The sequence below is a fragment of the Balaenoptera physalus genome, assembly GCF_965194825.1.
Source record: "Balaenoptera physalus genome assembly, chromosome: 20".
NCBI lineage: Eukaryota > Metazoa > Chordata > Mammalia > Artiodactyla > Balaenopteridae > Balaenoptera > Balaenoptera physalus.
The window spans coordinates 14640496-14660519 of NC_138901.1; the positions used below are offsets into that span (position 1 = coordinate 14640496).

A 20024-nucleotide genomic window follows, 5' to 3' on the forward strand; every position below is an offset into this window, starting at 1 on the left:
CCCCTATGCAGAAGCTTGGTCAGATGTCCTCGCCTTGCCCGCTCCCCAGCCTAGACAGGGCTCTCTGGCTGCCCAGTGCAGCCTCTTCCCTCTGGCCCTGTGTCCTCCTCTGGTCTGGTCCCCGTCGGCTATGGCAACAGCAGCAAGCTAGGCTGTAGCCCAGAGTGGTAAGAAGAAGGAAGTGGCTGGTGATGGATGAGAAAGGGGAGCGCCCTGCCAGGATGCACCAAGCGCCAGGCTGGACAAGCCGTGCAGCCTCCCCTGTACAGACGAGGAGGCCGGTGCCCAGACATCGAGAAACTTCCAGGGGAACTCAAGCCCCGGTCCACGTGACTGGGCTCCATGTGCTTTTCCCTCTTCCCAGCCTCAGCTCCCGGCAGCGGGGCCGTACCACACGTCACTGAGTAGAATGTCCCGATGAGTGGGGTGTGGGCCAGCTGTTTACCAAACCTGTGTCCATATCCCCTCATTTAAAAAACAGACAAACAGAACCTACCACTTTATTATAACAAGTAAAATTCTGGTGCCTTTAATATGACAACCTTCGAAGGCACTACATACTAGTAATATTTATTGGAAACCTGACTGGGACTTTCAGAGGAAATGATTATGTCTGAATACATACCGCTACCAGGTAGTTTGAGGCTATTGATTCTCAAGTTAAATAAAGCTGGAGATATACAAGAAGAAATATCTTCTTTATTGATGTTCCATTTATACTGACTTTAAAATCTACTAATATCAAGCTTTTTGCCCTAATTCCCTTTCTACTGGAAGTGATTAATGACTAAATGTCTTTATTAAAGCAGATGTGCCCTTTATTTCCAGTAACACTGCCTCTGAAGAGCAAGCTAATTAATGATTTTTAAATGTTTAACGTAAGCAAGAAATAAAGCAGTTTTGTGTGTTGCTGCAAAGAAGACATTCACAACTGATCTGCATATCACTTAATTAAACCAGGTCATTCACAGAAAATAATTATCTTCAATTATGATAAAAAGAATTTGGTGAAAGCAAAATGGAAATTATTCTGCCTTTAGTGAGGAGTTACACCATTAGCGCTTACTGAAGTTAAGAAAGCTATTATCTGAGGTGGTGGCCAAACAGGGGATAAGTTATTTACTGTAATTGCTTGAAAATGCGGCTGTGTGTGAACAGTGGTTTTAGATTAATTTCCTGCTTCCTTCTAGATATTGTCATTTGTCTTATGAGGATCTATAAAACTTTATTAACATTTAAACACTCACTTGAAGGACCATGTTTGTTTTTTTTTTTTCACTGTATTATTGATTTATTCTTTTTGCATTTTACAAAAGTTACACTTGTTGAATATACTGTTAGTACCCACAAGCCAGCTAGCGGATCTGTTTTGGTTTTTTTTTTTTTAATTTTTGAATTTTATTTTATTTTTTTTTATACAGCAGGTTCTTATTAGTCATCAGTTTTATACACATCAGTGTATACATGTCAATCCCAATCTCCCAATTCATCACCCCCCCCAACCCCCCCGCGCTTTCCCCCTTGGTGTCCATACGTTTGTTCTCTGCGTTTGTGTCTCAACTTCTGCCCTGCAAACTGGTTCATCTCTACCATTTTTCTAGGTTCCACATACATGCGTTAATATACGATATTTGTTTTTCTCTTTCTGACTTACTTCAATCTATGACAGTCTCTAGATCCATCCACGTCTCAACAAATGACCCAATTTTGTTCCTTTTTATGGCTGAGTAATATTCCATTGTGTATATGTACCACATCTTCTTTATCTATTCGTCTGTTGATGGGCATTTAGGTTGCTTCCATGACCTGGCTATTGTAAATAGTGCTGCAGTGAACATTGGGGTGCATGTGAGGACTGTGTTTTGATGGGAAGTCCATGAGGTGTTACGGAGCTTGGACTCTGTAAAGTCACAGCATAGTCTGTCCCACCTGCTGAATCATAGGACCCTGGGGTAGAAAAGGTTGTGAGATGACTGACCCCATTTGCATTTTAGACTTCTGGGCAGTGGCCACTTCTGCTGGTGGGCCTTCCCAGTGAAATTCTGCAAAGCCAAAAGCCTCTAAGATATGCTCTCGTTGACATGAGTGTCTTTTCTAAGGAACAGGTGGTTTTTTTTGTTTGTTTTTTAACATCTTTATTGGAGTATAATTGCTTTACAATGGTGTGTTAATTTCTGCTTTATAACCAAGTGAATCAGCTATACATATACATATATCCCCATATCTCCTCCCTCTTTCGTCTCCCTCCCACCCTCCCTAACCCACCCCTCTAGGTGGTCGCAGAGCACCGAGCTGATCTCCCTGTGCTGTGCGGCTGCTTCCCACTAGCTATCTGTTTTACATTTGGTAGTGTATATATGTCCATGCCACTCTCTCACTTCGTCCCAGCTTACCCTTCCCCCTCCCCGTGTCCTCAAGTCCATTCTCTACATCTGCGTCATTAAGGAACAGGTTTTTCAACTAAGGTACAAAGTGGTTACCCAACTTTATCTAGATAATCCTGGGGCTTGAACACGAATTCTTTTGATTCCATTCCTACACAATTTCCAGAAAGAAGAGGTTTCTAAAAGGTTTTGTCACCATGCTTATCATACCAAGCTAAACCTGAACCATTTTTCTGTGCCCCTCCCCTCCCCCACCCCCAAACAATAGATAATTTTAAGAAAGACAGTGGTTCTCACTTGTGTCTTTAAAGAGCCCAGCTTGCTGTGAAGTCTCTGCACCTCTCTTCTGCCTCTAACCAGCTGGGACAACGCAGACCTCCTCCTGGCTTTGCCCTGGCGCAAGCCATCTCCTCCTGCTGGGAGTGTGTGTCTTACCAAAAGTGGGAAGAACCCAGAGGACAGGACCCTGAGCTCACTGTGACCATTTTAACAGATGCTGAAATACTGGCAATTTGCCAGACGCTTGAACTGTTTCCAGAAACTTTTCTTTTCACAGTCTCTTCTTGCATGCGTTGGTAGTACAGGCAATATATATAGACTTTCAATGTGATACCTACTTAGATACTTTAAAATATAAATTTTAATCTGTCACTTATAGTCATGTTTTTCTGGGGGGGGGAAAAAACCTTCTGTTTTTTCACCATTTCTCCAGGACTCTGGATCGATTTGGAAATGTCCTACAACGGGTCCTTTCTGATGACTCTTGAGACCAAAATGAATTTGACCAAACTAGGTAAAGAGCCTCTTGTTGAAGCCCTGAAGGTTGGAGAGATTGGCAAAGAAGGGTAAGGGGCTCTATGAATTTACTAACCCAACCCTGGGGAACCACTTTCTTCCTCTAGCCCTTGAGAAGCAGCTTTGATGTGTATAGCCCCAATGTTGAGCGCGAGCTTCATGTAAGTGCTTCCTGGCCCCGGAGGATTTCAGGGAATAGTTTCCTGGTTTCACCCCCTGCAGACCGTGAGTCCCCGCCTCTGCTCAGTGCCGTAGGCCTCGGTGCTGCCAGTGGAGCATACAGTGTCGATTACCTGGAAAGCATCCCTGACTCAGACCAGCCGGGCAGGCTGCACAATAAAATGCTTCGTGAAGAGAAGCATCATCCAGAAGCTTCCTCCTTCAGGTTGCAGCCACAAACAGCACTATGTGGGCCAGGCTGAGGTGCTTCAGGGGGCTGCCTGCTTTAATCACAGAGTCAGAATTATTTACAATTAGACGACTGATTTTGTAGCCAAGATGGTGCTCCTAAAGTGTTTTGAGACACCTTTCCCCTAAATAATACAATATCTATTTTCTTAGTAAATTCCTCTTTTTGTAGAAGATACTGCATCTGTTGCCGAGTTTGTCTAATTTAGTAAATATTCCCAATTTGTGAGATAGTTAATGAAGCTGATTTTTTTTCTTGGATGCCTGGAAAGGATAAGCCGGAACTTTCACATTCCCACACACCTTAAAAATGACTGCTTCAGACTACATATTTAAATTATATTATTGTTTTTAACCAAACTAAAAATGCTGATTGGAGTCTGCTTCTCACATCTTTAGCCCCTTTGCATGGAATTGGCAGTACGATGATAGGAAAATGCCACAAGGAGCCACCTTCTCAGCATCTAAATATAAATATAAGACACAGGCTCTTAGATGTTTGCTTCATTATGATGCTGACCTGATGCTTGTATTCATACTTGTGGTGAAAGCACAGTAGATGGGGGAGTTGGATCATACATTTGAGAACAGTCTTTCACTAAGGTGATTCTGAGTTATCCAGGTGACTTAATGAAAATGTTCATATTTTAATTTTTGGAGAATTTCACCTGCTGTATGCAGTCTAACCTGTATCTGTGCTATTTTCCTTTCACTTTTCTACTGTTTTGTTAAAATGTGTTTGGATTCGGCAATCTGTGGATTGTGTTTTCCGGTGAGTGGTATTGATCAGCCCTCCATGTAGCATTTCATACCCCATCAGTGCTGAGTCTCGTTCGGACCCATGTGACACTGCGAGGAAGCTTGTCCTTTCATCATGTTCCCCGACATAAAGGCACCGTTTGTAGACCTGAGAGGATTGAGATCAGGAGCATTTAAGAGGCTTTCCTGGGGGGAGAGTCGTGCAGACTTCCTTGATTCGTATTGCCGGGGTCCTGATCTAGCCCTCTAGGCAGACTCAGCTTCTGTCCCCAGCTGCCCCGACTCCGGCGCCATGCCCAGCTGAGCGCCATCAGGCCAGCCTTGGGACAGCAAAGTTGCAGAACCAGCTGCCAGTAAAACCAAGCACCTTAGGCAGAAGCAGTCTTGAAAATGAGCTCTAACTAACCGGGAGCGGGACAGAGCAGACTTCGGTCAGGAGCATTTGTGCAGGGAGCCCTTTCTGGAAACAGCCCTGTGCTGGCCCAGGGCTGCTGGGACTCCATTGGAAAGAGGGGTCTTGGGAGCAGGTGGGGCCCCACCACAGCCAGGTCCCTGAGATCCTTGCCACTGAGGCGTTCCATGTTCACTGTTATTCATGCAGCTCTCTTGGCACAATTTCAAGTTCATAAACTCAGCTGATCGGAGGACAGACACGTTTCTGAGCAAGCAGTGCTTCTCTAGACTGCATGACAAAAGTCCTCTGCGTTAGGAATATAATGGTATTATATTTAATTTATAATATATATCTAAAGTACCATTTTTTTTCCAGTAGAGTCTGGTATAAAATGTTTTGCTTCTTCCTGTGAGGGTGTTAAATTTTATGTTGATGTGTAATTGGCTGTCATTTAATTTTAAAAGCACTTGGGAGGAAAACGCCTGGATAAATGAACCCTTAACCCATTTTTGCATAAAGGACCCCCTTGGGAATCTGAGAGCTCTGGATCCTTCCCCCAGAGAATGCCTACACATGCACCATTTGGCTCACAATCTCTGGGAGCTTCGAGAGCCTCTCAGAAGCCCATCCATAGCTAAGAGCCTGACCCCAGAAGTGATCCTAGCCTCACTCCTCCTCCTCAGTCAGGAGCTATGGGATCGCCCTGAGGCTGAATGCCGGGGGACAGGCAGAGTCCCCGCACCTGTGGCTGTTGCTGAGCGTGGGATCTTTGGTTTCCTTGAGGAAGCCTCTCCTAGAGCAGCACGTGTGAATGGTGGGTCCGCAGCAGCCCTTTCCTCCAGGCCCTCCCTTCAGCCCGTGGCCGCCTGTCCAGGGCCTCACTTCTGGGCAAGGGCTTGTCCCCTGCCGTCCCGCTCTGGCAGGGCCTCTGCTTTGTCTCGCTGCTTTTGTCTGTCCCCCTTCAAGTGTGCAAATGACTGTGCCCGTGGGGAGTACCTGAGGAGGTGCTGCTCAGCCTGTGGGAAGTCCTGCTTACTGTAGAGAGTTCATGAGGACCCTGAGGCTGGTGGTAAGAAATTGAAGTCTGTGTCGCTTCACTCTAGTGAAGGCCTTTCCCTTTGAAATGTGGGTACCCTTTATATTTCAGACATTTTTCCTTGAGTCTTTGTATTTCCCGAACAGTCTTCTTGTTACACACTGTAGCTACAGTGACTTTGGGGTGATAAGGCACTCAAAATGGAATTCAGGTGGTGAGCTGGGCAGTCTGAACTTTAGGAATGGGCCTGAAGGGGACCCAAGCGAGTCGGGAAGGGGAATGTGCTGCTCGTTGGCTGCTATTTATTTATTTATGGCTATGTTGGGTCTTCGTTTCTGTGCGAGGGCTTTCTCTAGTTGCGGCAAGTGGGGGCCACTCTTCATCGCGGTACGCGGGCCTCTCACTGTCGTGGCCTCTCTTGTTGCGGAGCACAGGCTCCAGACGCGCAGGCTCAGTAATTGTGGCTCACGGGCCTAGTTGCTCCGCGGCATGCGGGATCCTCCCAGACCAAGGCTCGAACCCGTGTCCCCTGCATTGGCAGGCAGACTCCCAACCACTGCGCCACCAGGGAAGCCCGTTGGCTGCTATTTAAATGCACATCGGGGCGAGCATTTCCTGGAAGGCCCTTGGCCTGTCCGTGCTCTACCACGGCAGCCTGGGCTGGTGTGCACGTCCCTGTATGGGCCACCACCACCCCACCCCCCGACCTCTGTATTGGGCCGCTAGTCCCCGGTGTACCCGGGTCCACCACCCCGCCCCGAGGCCCTGATATTCTGGGAGCCCAGTGCTTGTCGCCCACGCCGTGACTCAGTCTAGCTCTGTGGGTGTACGTGCACGTGTGTGTGGCAGATGTATGGGCCCGACTTCTGTTAAAGGAAACGAACGCACTCTCGTGAGCGTGGTCCCCCTCCAAGCAGTCCTCACTGGGCTGTTTAATCTAATTATGCAGCCCTGACTTAAAGCATTTTTTGGAGCTGCTTTTTAGAGTTGCCTCCGGAGTCTGTGACATTCCTTTAAGTATTCTGAGTGACAGCAAACCTTCCTACTTTCTAGACGGATTGGATCTTTGAGAAATTGCCAGACGTCGTTCAGAGGTGATGGTGATTATGAGACTAAGAAATTAAATGTTTGGTTCAAGACAGAGAGTATCAGTGATAAAATAACGCACTTTTTCTTATGTGTCCGACCGCAAGCGCATTTCCAAAAAGATTTTTAGCAGAGGCAGCAAAACTGGAATAAGCCCTTTAAGGTGACTCTTGAAAGGATATTACGCTTATCTCAGATTCTAAGGTGTGTTTAAAAAAGTAGGCTTATTGCGTTCTAGCACATCTTATATAAGAATGTGCAGGGTGTCTTTCTCTGAAATTCATCATAAAGTTGAGATCACAAAATGCATAAAACTTGAATATCAGCCAAATATTTAATTACACTTTTAATTAATAAGTATTGGGTGCCGCATAATACAGCTCCCTATGCTGAGAGGAGAGGTACCATTTGGTCACAGTCGGAATTTCATGTCATCTGATCTGTTTTAACTGACAGAGCATTGTCTAAATGATTAACTTCAAGCCACAAAATTTGTCCTGTTCTCTGTCCTGTGGAGGATTAATTCAGGAACCCGAGAGCTCACTGCAGTGCTCAGCCTTTGGCATCTTCTGCCCCAGGTCTGGAGGCTGCCAGATGACAAATACCAGTGGGGACAGAAGGGAACGGTGGTTCTGCAGGTTTCACTGTGGTCCAGGATACTGAGGCAGCCTTTTGTGCTCTGTACCTTCCTTACCTGGCAGCATGAGGTCTGAGCCAGGGGGCACAGTCGTTTTACTGATGGAGAAGTAAGAGAGGTTTCTGAGATGGTTGTGTTATCTTTGGGGACTTACCTCCCTGACTTTCTTCATCCCAAGACCCAGTGTAGGCTTTCTTGGGAATCATATTTTACTTTTTATATAGAAGAAGAGCTCTGTGAGGGCTGCCTAACCCTGGAAAGTGCGGAGATGGTTTTGTGACCAGCAGGCACACGTGAGCATTTCCTGGACTAGCCCGGCTTCTGATGGAAGGAGGAGGAGTCGGGTGCTGTCCCCGTGGCCAGGGACAAGAGGCCTTTGTGTCTGCAGAGGGAGTTTCCCTTTAACGCTGTACTCAAGCCTGTTGGCTAGAGCGCTGGCTCTAATGTTTCAGGGCCAGGATCAAGGAGGATCCGGGTGTCCTGCCAGGGAGGACATTTGTGCTCGGTCCTCTTACAGCCGGGCTCCTGTTTCAGGGCGGAGATTTCAGTGCCCTCTTCCCAGTGCTGGGGCCTCTGCTGGGCCTTCAAGTCCACACTGGCAGGTGTGCTCTGCCCTTGGGTGCCCTTGGCCCTTGTTGGCCAGGAGATGACTGCCCCCGTGGGCTTCTGGTGGCCCAAGGAAAACCCCAAAGGGTTACGCCCGCAGGAAGATGGGACCTAAGCTGCGCTGCCTTCCCCTGTCCTGGTGATTTTTGTCCTTATCAAAAATACAAGGCCCCCACGTGCCACAACTAAGAAGCCTGTGAGCCACAACTAAGACCCAATGCAACCAAAAAAAAAAAAAAAAAAATACAAGGCCCACCCTCTGCTTAGTGACCATTTGGTAGCTTAATTGTGTTCATTCTGTCCCCATTAAGTCTCTGAGCCTCAGAGATGGGCCCTGCTTTCTGCCTCTCTGAAGCAAAGCCACCATCCAGGGAGGGAGCTGCCTTCTGTGGGGCCCAAGCTTGGCCAGGAACCCCCAGGGCCCTCACAGGGGAACCTTGATCACTGGCTGCTGCCAGTGATCCAGTGGAAACTGAGGCTCTACCCTGGAAAGATTAACGAGGGACATTGCTCTCTGGTGAAGTTTTTTCTTACTTCATTTAAAAAACGTTGTGTGTGGGTTTTTTTTATAAATTTATTTATTTATTTATTTTTGGCTGCATTGGGTCTTTGTTGCTGTGCATGGGCTTTCTCTAGTTGTGGCGAGCAGGGGCTACTCTTCGTTGTGGTGTGCGGGCTTCTCATTGTGGTGGCTTCTCTTGTGGAACACAGGCTCTAGGCGCATGGGCTTCAGTAGTTGTGGCACATGGGCTCAGTAGTTGTGGCACACGGGCTTAGTTGCTCCGCGGCATGTGGGATCTTCCCGGACCAGGGCTCGAACCTGTGTCCCCTGCATTGGCAGGCGGATTCTTAACCACTGCGTCACCAGGGAAGCCCTAAAAAACGGTTTTAAATTAGTACTTTTCTTGAAAAGTTACTGGGTTCTCATGTCCGTTGCTTCCTAGAGTCCCTTGAGATTTGTTGGTTGTTGGCTTTTTCTGTGACCTTCAGGAGCTGGGGCAGGTGTGGGCTAGGATACGTAATTTCACTAGGAAGGAGTCTTGAGCCAAAACTAACAGGAGGAAACTAAGCCAAAAAGCATAGTTGTTGAACTCAGCCAGAGTCAGGGGACTTGCCTGAACATCCCCGTCATCTGTGAGGTGGTCATGGCGCCAACATGAGCTGTCCCCTCCCCCGTGCAACCATCGTTCTTTCCACTCACCTTCCCATTGGCTACGCTGCACTGTCGACGAGATCACTGCATTTTGTGTGGACTGCATCACACTCCCACCACCTGTCTTTCTGACGCATGCGCAGAATCCAGCCCGTCAGGCCCAAGTCCTCTGCGGTCCTGCTGGGGACTTGGCACTGAAGGGTCTCCCGGGGGACCAGGCCAATCCGAGGACGCTTGGATTGGGCCTCTTCTGTCTGGGCTGGGTGGGGGAGAGTGATGACGCGGTAGCAGTGGTGGCGGTGGAGCCTGGCGCTGGGCCAGCTGCCGTGGTGACTCTGCCCTGATCAGTTGCAGGCCCAGGGCCTTCTGTCTGGCCGACAGCGACGAGGAGTCCTCCAGTGCTGGCTCCTCTGACGAAGACGACGCACCAGAGCCCGGCACAGGAGACAAACCGCTTCTCCCAGGGGCTGAAGGGTGAGTGGATCCAGCTTCTGGGGTCTTCAGGGGCCAGGGCTGCCAGTTGGGAGTGAGCTATTATGGTCTTTTCCTCTCTGATCTTCCTTCCTCCTTCACTTTGAGTGAATGGTTTTTGCATTAATAACTAAAAGCCAGTGGGATAAAATTTCATGCCCCAAAGCAAAAGACCCGAATAGCTTTCCCTAATTAAGAGGGTCCAGACCAAAATGGTTTTCTTGGGCCGTTGGAATAAATAACAGAGAATTGAAGGACGTGTTTGTCACAAGGAGCACAGATTACACAACAGCTCCCCCTGGTGCCAATAGGGAGCATTACTTCCCTTCTGACGGGTCACACTTGTTTCTGTTGAGCTTTTAGTTCCTACAGTGTTGAAACATTCAGGTGATTTCTTCGGTGAATTTTGAAAACGTGGATCACTTAGCTGATCTTTTGGATCATGAACTACATTTTGGTGGCTCCCTTTGCCTGTTACTTGGACTGCTGAATGATCAAAGTGCTTAGGCTGCCTCTCTGTAAGGATCTTTTAATTATTTAAAGTGAGTGAAGAAACTAAAATGATAAAGAAACCAGGTGATTCAGAAGTATTTGTAAGAAAATATCAACCTATTCACTTTTGAAATCCTACAGAAGATGAAAAGAGAATCTAGATGTTTGAGGAATTGGGACTAAAGTTTGTGTGCATTATGTAAACTCTCCCCACCTGACCTTCTTAAGAAAAATTGCTTTTGCCTACACACATACACATACTATTCCTGACACTCTGGAACTGTGGAGGATTTTAAGAGCAAATATCCTCTCTTCTTAGGGCAGTCTTAGGTAGATATGACCTGATACAGGAAAGCTTGCTTTCCTGGGCTGCTAGCATATCAGCTTGATGTAGCTTTTTTCTTTAGATGCTCCTAAGCCCTTTGACAAGTAGTTGCTGCTCAGAGTTGGTGTGACACCATCTAAAAGGCAGGTGTTTTACTGTGTTTTGTGGCCCTGTTAATGCAGCCCGATTTCTTATTTGGTATGTAGAGATGGTGAGATTTCGCTCAGAGGACACTGGATTTATATTCAGTATTTGAAGGTTATAAAGGAGAGCAGGTGAGATGCCTTCCCTGCTTGCACTGTGAGAACTTGGTCTGACTCTCCTTTGTCAAGACTGAGGCTCTATCTGATGTCTGCACCTTGTCTAAAGGTGTAGTTCTCTGGACTTCCCTGGTGGTGCAGTGGTTAAGACTCCGTGCTTCCACTGCAGGGGCACAGGTTCGATCCCTGGTCGGGGAACTAAGATCCTGCATGCCGTGCAGCGCAGCCAAAAATAAATAAATTAAATTAAATTAAAAAATAAATAAAGTAGTAGTTCTCACCTGGGGGTTATTTTGTCCCCCCCTCCCTGGGACATTTAGCCATGTCCAGAGACATTTTTTATTGTCATATCTGTGGGGGAATGTGCTATTGACATCCAGTAGGCTGAGGCCAGGGATGCTGTTAAACATCTGGCAACATCCACAACAAAGAATCGCCCAGTCCACCGTGTCAGTGGTGCTGCGGTTGAGAAACTCAGGTCTAAAGTCAGGTGAACACAGAGCCACCAAGTTGTTTGTGAAGGAACAAAGTCTATAATAACACCTGTCTGTGTCCCTCATTTAAAGGTATGTTGGAGGTCACCGAACAAGTAAGATTATGAGGTTTGTTGATAAAATTACCAAGTCAAAATATTTCCAAAAAGCAACGGAGACAGAGTTCATTAAAAAGAAGATTGAAGAAGTCTCCAATACACCACTGCTGCTAACTGTCGAAGTACAAGAATGCAGAGGAACCTTGGCGGTCAACATTCCACCTCCCCCGACTGACCGAATATGGTGCGTAGAGGGCCCCTCGGGGCCAGCCAGTGATTCCCCTTCTTGCGTGACCATAAAAATCCCAGCTTGCTGATCCTTGACATTATGGAAAGTACTTTCTCCTGGGAAGAAGCACTTTCAAACGTTTTTCATGGAACCTTAACGTTAGTTGTAAATCTGATTCTGCCTTCTACTGTGAGTGGTTAATTCACATGTAGAGACTCATCTTCACACGTTAGGGAGAGTTGAGGTTATTGGTGAAGTTTATGGGATGGGCTGTTTCTCTTCTTGGTCTTCCTCCTCTCTCAAGCCAACCCTTTCCACCAGTGAGGACAGATGTCCTTTGTAGACCTCGTATTCTCTGCCAGCCTGGGGTGTAACTGCTTCAGCTGGCCAGTCCTCACAGCATCCTGCGGAGATAGGGCCATCATTATGCCCACCTTACAGATGGGGATCACACATCCAGCAGAGTCCTGGGCGGTTAGGGAAGACTTCCCCAGGTCAGACCTGGATGTTGAGGCAGGAGCACGTGTGCTTGGTAACTGTGGTAGAAAGTCTTGTCATTTGACTGAACCAGTGGGTCTTAACTCCACCTGCATATCACAGTCACCTGGGTGACTTGTTAAAGCTATGCCCAGCCCAGCCCCCAGGATTCAGAGGTTGGGGGACTAAGCCAGGATTGAGAATCACTGAAATAAATTTCTCATGAGCCCAGCAGAAGAAAATCACTATCTATAAATCTCAATTTTAAATTGACATTCAGGGCTTCCCTGGTGGCGCCGTGGTTGAGAATCTGCCTGCTAATGCAGGGGACGCGGGTTCGAGCCCTGGTCTGGGAAGATCCCACATGCCGCGGAGCGGCTGGGCCCGTGAGCCACAATTACTGAGCTTGCGCGTCTGGAGCCTGTGCTCCTCAACAAGAGAGGCCGCGATAGTGAGAGGCCCGCGCACCGCGATGAAGAGTGGCCCCCACTTGCCGCAACTAGAGAAAGCCCTCACGCAGAAACGAAGACCCAACACAGCCAAAATAAATAAATTAATTAATTAATATTTTTTTTTAAAAATTGACATTCAAATGTGCATAAGGGTATACAGGGATTGCATAAAAGACCTCTTTGTACCGTAAGCTACAGTTGTGTGAAAAAGATAGCTCTGTTCTGTTATAGAGTGAAACCAGCATGCTGGTACACAACCTTAGTGTTCAGAAGGGCTTGTAGGAATGATCACAAAAAGATTTTTTAATTGGCTGATCATTTAATGATGATATTGGTGTTTCCCAGTAAAAACTTTAAAATACCATTTTAGATTTTATTTTTAACAAGTAATGTTTTCACTGGAAGAACATGAAGAAAACAGAAAAAAAAAAGCCTGTAACCTTACCATCCAAAAATAACCAGTTAATAAGTAACTTACTGTGCATTTTTCCAAGCCTAATAACAATTTTTTTTTTAAATAGTAAGAGTTGATACGTTTCTCCCTCTTCCAAGCTTTGACTTAGGAGTTACAAATGCCACTGCTCAATGGGAGTTCAAATTAGAGACCTCTAGGCTAGTGCCACCCAGGGCATGCTCGGGTGCTGAACTGTTTGTTATTAATCCACAAAGATAAGTGTAGATACTGAGAGTGTTTAGAAACATTTATAGCAATTTGCCATTTTTATTGTACAGGCAGACCTCATCTTACTATGCTTTGCTTTCTTGTACTTGCCGATATTGCGTTTTTTACAAATTGGAGGTTCATGGCAACCCTGCATTGTCAGATGATGGTTAGCATTTTTTTAGCAATAAAGTGTTTTTCAGTTGAGATACGTACATTGTTTTGCACACTTAATTGACTACAGAATAGTGTAAATATAACTTTTATATGCACTGGGAAACCAAAAATTCACGTGACTCACTTTATTGCAGTAATTAGCTTTATTGTGGTAATCTGGAACTGAGCCCACGGTATCTCCGAGGTGTGCCTGGATTTTTTAAAACATTGGTCCATGATGGGTTGAAGTTTTTAGTTTGATAGCACGCAGTCTCTTGACTGGATACCTTACCAACAATTCTGAGTGCCAGTCTGCTCCATTGAGAAGCCATAATTATGGTGTGGAGTGTGGAATGAAAAAGCAGGTTATAGAACGTTTCTATTTACGTATGCATATTAGGAGTGTGGGGAAAATTGATCCCACTTCTCTCAGTGGTCCTATCTTGGTTATGAGACTCAGAGAGAGAGTGTCTTTTATTTTCTGCTTTATACACTTGTATAGTTTGGATTTTGTAACAGACATATCCTACTTTCATAAAAATAGAAACAAAAAAGATCCTTGCCATTTTAGGAAAAACAAAAACCAGAAACAATGCCCAGGTCATGGACTTTTCCAGTGGCATTTCCTGGCTTTCTTAGTTTGTCACAACTGTTCTCAGATCATCACGGCCCTGGGTCCAGGGACACAGGGAGTTCACAATTCATACTTGCTGCACTGAAGTGTTTTTTAGAAGGGATTTTCGGAAGAAGAGAACATTTAAGTAGTGATAAAGCCTTGTGTAAATGAGGAATGTTTGCTCTTGGTATTGTCCACTTCTTTTCTTTGCTTCTAAATGTGGTTATTACTTGTCTTCTTTAAAAAGGTATGGTTTCCGGAAGCCACCACATATCGAGCTGAAAGCTCGGCCAAAACTTGGAGAGAGAGAAGTGACTTTAGTTCATGTGACAGACTGGATAGAGAAGAAACTGGAGCAAGAGTTTCAGGTACACCTGCAGTGTCATCTAGTGTTTCATGCTGAGGCTCTAAAAGCTCTGGGTAGAACAGAGGTTCTGACCTTCATGTGGGTCAGGATCCTCCTTGGAAAATCTGGTGAAAGCTGTGGACCCCAGGAAAGTACACATTATGATCAAATAGGCATAAAGTTTCAAAAACTCTGAAACTCATCCACAGAATCCCGTGAAGTAGTCTTTAGAGGAAACTCAAAAGGTAGGGGTCAAAGAGCAAAATGACTGTCTTGTACCAGTAGGCCCGGCGAGGGTTAAGCCGTCCATCTGCTGGGGCTATCTTTGGACTTTTTCCCCGGGTGGGGCCTGGAATTGGCCAGCTAGTAGCACCCGGGCTGTGGTGGTTCCTGCCCTTGTGTGGTACCCACCTTGCTTGGTTTGTTTTCAACAAACAAATTGTTTGTTGCAACAAACATTCCGCGTGTAGCTACCACCTACCCTGGAAGTCCAAAGATGAATCAGGCCTGTCCCTCCCCTGTGGATCTTCTAGGGTAGTCTAGAGATCTTCTGGAGTTGACTAAGCCAGAGCTCATTCTCTAAGCCTGTCTTCTGCATTCTGCCACCAAGGGAAATAGCAGTGTAGCTGAGGCCCTGGAATGAGCTGTTTCTATCAAATTTTTATCAGGTTTTTGAGGCATAGTTGTCTTTTAAGGTTTTACGGAGTAACAATTTACTTTGTAGTAAATTTCAGCTTTTGAAGAAGACCGGTATTATTTTTGCAGTAGTATATTTTGAGTTATTGCCTTTAAAATTATATATTTTTTATTATTTAAAAGCTATAGGTTAAATATAACTAAAAACCAGTCTATGGAAAGCTTAATCTTATCTCCAAAAGGAAAAGTACTTTGAACCTAATTAGGGTAAAGACAATCTCATGCCTTCAGTTCGTTTCCTTTTTCTTATCTCCCTAGATCCTGCAGTAGGAATTTGGGTGGGTCATCTCTTTTAGGGGTATTGGGATATAGGTCATCTCTTTTAGGGGGCAAACTTTGGTGCATGGTATTTTTGAGGCAAGTTGGGAAGTTGAAGGGTAACTGCTTGCATTCTCCCATGGCCACCTGTTTTTGTTTTTGCTTTGGAAGAAAGCATTGCTGAAGTTGAATACATTGCCAAAATTCACTTACATAAAATTAGTTTATAAACGGATAGGCAAAGCACCATTACTGTCAATCACTCATCCTTTGGGTGTTCACTATAGTAGGATTTCTTTCATACGTAGCTTTAACTGGTTCTGGTTTGGAAAAAAAAAAAATTAGCTTACATCTTTGTTGCTAGGATTTAAATGGGTAAGTTGGCTTATGTGTGTTGGAATATGTGTTCTGGATATAGTAATTTGGAAATACTGTGAGCAGCTTACGCTCTTAATTCTCTTAATGTTATTTATCAATTCATGAGTAATTTTATTATATGTACATGAAATCAAAGGCTGCTTCTTCCTCAGAGCTTATTGGGTTCTCGTGTTCGTGCACTGGTGTGATACCTCAACGCTTTCTAGATATCATAGAGGAATTAGTTTGGAATGTGTAGGAAAAGTTGTTTCGTATGTATTTTAAAAACTAGTCTAAAGCCTAAAATTATTATCAGAACTCACTAGGGCAACTCTGAGAAAAGAGCATTCTTCCACATGCCTGTTCCTTCTTTCTACAGAAAGTTTTTGTCATGCCAAACATGGACGACGTTTATATCCCCATCATGCACTCGGCCATGGATCCCCGCTCCACTTCCAGCCTCCTGAAGGACCCACCGCTGGAGGCTGCTGACCAGCTGTGATGGGTGCAGACCTGGTGTTCCCAGTATTGAGATGAAGCTCAAGGTGTGGGGTTCTCGGCTGCCATCTGGGCTGTAGCACTGGCCTTTCCTCGTGCCACAGCTTCTGCCCTCTGCCTGCCGGCACCCATCCCACTGGGAGGTGTCCAGTGAATGGGGTCCAGCTTGCCTCCTGCAAAGCTTTGACTCAGCAAAGGAAAACTGGAAGGATCATCACGGTGGATCCAGAGATTACAGGTGACTCCCACCATGGCTTTTCTAAGTCTACCAGTTTCTGTGGCAGCAAAAGAGCACATTGAGAGCGAAGCTGCACAACTGGAAGGCTTCCCCTTGCCTCCTCGATGCCTCCAAAGCTTTTTCTCAGGCAGCCAGTGCAGTGGAATGTTTTCTCACTTTTACAGTTCGTGTGATGCAGCCCTCCACACCAAGAGAATGTCAGTGTGGTTACACGTGTGGAGGGTGGGGAGTGGAATTTTGTGAACTATTTCTTTGGTGATAAAAAGATATGCATAGCAACTTACTCTTCTTCTTAATTGTGCGTTTTGGAAGCAAGTAGCCATAGAACGTACACTCTAACACACTACCAGCTGGGGCGGGAACCGTGGGATTTACGTGACCATTAGGCAAAGCCACGAGATCAAACCATCCCACACCTTTTACCAAGGAGGTACAATCACCTGGTTTCTGACTAATCCCAAGTGTTTTCCTGAGACGTGAGCATATGTGGAAATATCAAACAAACGTAATGACTGGACTGGGGTGGGGCCAGAAAGCCAGAGCCACCGTCCTTCCACCTGGCACTTGCTGTGAGCTCTGGGAAGCTTTAAATAGGCATCTTAAATGCTTTGTTAACCTAATTGGTTCGGGATGTTTTGTGGGCAGTTTCCTTTTCTGATGGCCAAAACCCGGAGACTGCTCTCTATCATCTTGAGTCAAGACGATGCTGATGTTTGCTCAGCATCAAACACTTGCTGTTTGTTCAGCATCAAACACTACAGATCTCAAAATTAACGTGACATTTAACGTTGCCAACTTTATTTTGTGCATTTGTGTCAGAACATTTAGTTTACAGGTTTCGGGGCTCTCTCAAACTGTGTAATTTGCTTTGAGAAGTACACTCAATACAATTTTTTAATTGTTTAAAGCTGCATTCAACATCAAACTTACCTTGGGTTAACTTTTGACAACTTACATCTGTGGACAAAGCTAATAGTGGTTTTTTAAACAGCAACAGCACCTTGCCTGAACGGGACTTTAAAGAAATTAATATATTGAAAAAAACATATTTGAACCCTTGATTACTTTAATTGCACCATTAAAACATTTGACTTAAATTATTGGACCATTCCAGTCAGTGTACTGTTCTGATTTCTCATTGTGTAGGCCAATTTGCCTGTCAGTGCGCATGTCTTGTTCGCTGGTCTTATAATTTTTGTGCAATAATTAAAGGCAAAGGACTAGATGCACTATTGTGTAAAGAGATTACACATGACTGTACCCTATTGCACTTAATCAAATAGTATGTGGGGATTTACAATCGCTTGCATTGTTTCACAAAATAAATATCTCATGTCAAATACTAGATACGCATCTAAGTTATTTCTACTTGATCCTGCTTAGATAATAGGACCAGAATAAACTGTGGTACAGAATAAACCTGGGCCCTCAGCTGCCAGTAGCAGCTTCAGCTTCTTGGGTGGTCACTGGACCGGTTCTGTTGAGGATCCAAAGTAGACCACACCCTGATATAAGGAAGGCGCTATTATCCTCGATTCGTATTTTTAAAAATCCTGCTCCTGAGCTAGTTTACACCAACTGCCTCCTAACCCTGCTAACTTGGGGCCCCGTCCATTATTAAGTACCAAAGCGGCTAGACTTGGCACTTGTGCATACCTGCCCTTCAACACGTGCTGCCTTGTGCTCAGAAATGATGCACGTTTCACCTAAATGCAGGAGGGATCGTCATCACCTAGAATGTGGATTACGCAGGAGTGATTGTGCATTTATTTAGGTGCCTATGTTGTGCCCAGCAATGCACAAAACCCTGTCATTGTGAGCTGTTCAAGCTATCTGGGGCATATCCAAATAAGCAGTTGACCCTAAATGGCGGTTTTTCCTAAGTAGTCCGCGAATACACCTCAGCCAGACGAGTTCAGCCCATGCAGCTCACGACCGGGAGCCAGTTCGTGTCAAGTGCACTACGGCCTTCACTCAAGCTGTTCTAGGCCACAGCCGGATTCTCATCTCCCCTCCCTGCAGACGCCCTCCCCGCCGCGGTTAAATGAACCTGACCGTCTCACTGATTCCCACGGAGAGAACACTCGGACTCACAGGACAGGCACAGGAATAAGCAGAGACTGCAGGACCCCCGACGTCTTCCCCAGCCCCCTACCCCGGCAGCCCAATGCCATGTAGCTCGCGGTTAAAAGGGCCGCCGCCGCGGGGGCAAGACGGCCCCAGTTATGCGCAAGCGCGTGCTGCTCTGGCGCTGCAGCCTGACCCCCGGCGCCACGCGCAGGCGCGGCGGGGGCTCAAAGGCAGCGCGTCGCGACAAACAACAGAGACACCACCGCTGGGATCAAGCCATTTTATTGAGGGGCTTCGGGGAAGGGTCGAAAAGCTGGGAGGACGAGATCCGACGTCCTTCTCCCAGCCAGGACCTGCAAGAACGAGAGCGGTGGGTGAGGAGGAGGTGGTATACCCGCAAGCCCGTTTCCCACCCACCGCCTCGGCGGCCCGGCTCAGATTCCAGTTCGCATCACCCGCGTCAGCAGTCTAACACGTGCTTTAATTCGGATGTCATCACCGCCAGCCGCCCACCCTCCATCCGGTTCCCAGGCCCCGAAACAGGGGACAGACCTGCCCCGGCCCAGAACACACTCCACCTCACCTTCGCCACTTCACAGTCGCTGAAAGGAAGGGGAACTCGCCGGGCTTCTACTTAAAGAAGCAGACCGGAGGTGGTTGGGCGGGCTTTACCACCATTAGCCAATAGCAAGTCAAACTTCCAGCCACGTGCCTGTAAAGTGGCCTAATGATTGGCCCTGCTCGCTGAGTCCTCCAGAATATAGAGCGGTTACACGCCAACCGTAAAGATGGGCGTCAAGGAAAGACTAAGAGTCGCGCGATGTCCTAAATTCTTCTGATTTTTTTCGCGACGTAGGTCGTCGGCCTGTGAGTAGTGCGTTTCTCCATACTACACAAAACGATACGTTACAAACGGCAGGGCGCAAGTAATGCCTAACCTGTTTAATATTCTGTGCCAGGAGCTAGACTAGGAGCTGAGGTGACAAACTAGTCTTGTCCCTGAATTTAAAGTAACCTGTTCCGGCAGAAAGACCTTGTGTTTGAAAGTAGACTGATGTGCAACCAAATCCTGACTTTGTGATGAATTCGCCCTGTGACCTTCATCACTTAGCTTTTCTGAGCCTCAATATCTGAAAAATAGGAAAAAAAAAAAAAGTGTACGAGGCTTAAATAAGTTAATGTCAGTCAGCTGGCACATTCTGAGTGGTAAACAAATATGTTTTTAAAGGACTGGTGTGATGTGGAAGACTTATGGATTGCAATACTTTAATAAATGCTAAAATAGAGCTATAAACAGCCTACTCTGGAAGCCCAAAGGAGAGAAGATCTAACATTGGGAAAGCTGAAAGTACTTATAAGTATTGAGCTCATACTGTGAGCCAGGCATATTATTCACAAGTGGTCAATAATATGTCCCTGCCCTCTGGGTTTGATTTACTGGGAGAGGGAACAGAAGACACACGGGCACAATATCTGGTTAGCTTTACTTCATTTATGTTTTCGTTGGGAATTCTTTTCCTTTTTTCCTCCTAACTTAATAAGGAAAGTTTATTGTTTTTTTGTAATAATGAAAGCATTTCAGCCTGAGTTTGTAGTTGAATAGGACTCTTATTTTCATTATTTTCTACATAG

At 46.0% G+C, this 20024-nt stretch overlaps 2 protein-coding genes and 1 long non-coding RNA gene across 9 annotated transcripts in view; 2 read left to right on the forward strand and 1 right to left on the reverse strand.

Moving 5' to 3' along the window:
- TEX2 (testis expressed 2) overlaps nt 1–17667 on the forward strand; it is a 109122-nt gene extending 91455 nt beyond the window's left edge. The window contains exons 8-12 of one of the 2 annotated variants that reach the window (XM_082441994.1): nt 3097–3229; nt 9607–9732; nt 11373–11582; nt 14177–14297; nt 15966–17667. In XM_082441994.1, coding sequence (XP_082298120.1) covers nt 3097–3229; nt 9607–9732; nt 11373–11582; nt 14177–14297; nt 15966–16088 — 713 coding nt within the window. In that variant the 3' untranslated portion in view covers nt 16089–17667. Of the gene's footprint in view, nt 1–3096; nt 3230–9606; nt 9733–11372; nt 11583–14176; nt 14298–15965 lie in introns of those variants that run through there. The other variant, XM_082441995.1, reaches the window with a different exon arrangement.
- Nucleotides 17668–18658: 991 nt separating this feature from the next.
- On the reverse strand, nt 18659–19081 carry LOC309650603. The gene is made up of 2 exons (XR_014257630.1): nt 18976–19081; nt 18659–18745 (listed from the first exon to the last, which is right to left on the reverse strand). It is a non-coding gene; the product is annotated as an uncharacterized lncRNA (long non-coding RNA).
- Nucleotides 19082–19138: 57 nt separating this feature from the next.
- Nucleotides 19139–20024, forward strand: part of ERN1 (endoplasmic reticulum to nucleus signaling 1) — a 98332-nt gene continuing 97446 nt past the window's right edge. For 5 of the 6 annotated variants that reach the window (XM_082441996.1, XM_082441998.1, XM_082442002.1 and 2 more), the window contains exon 1: nt 19139–19259. The gene's annotated coding sequence lies outside the window, so the exon portion shown is untranslated. The remainder of the gene's footprint in view (nt 19260–20024) is intronic. The other variant, XM_082442000.1, reaches the window with a different exon arrangement.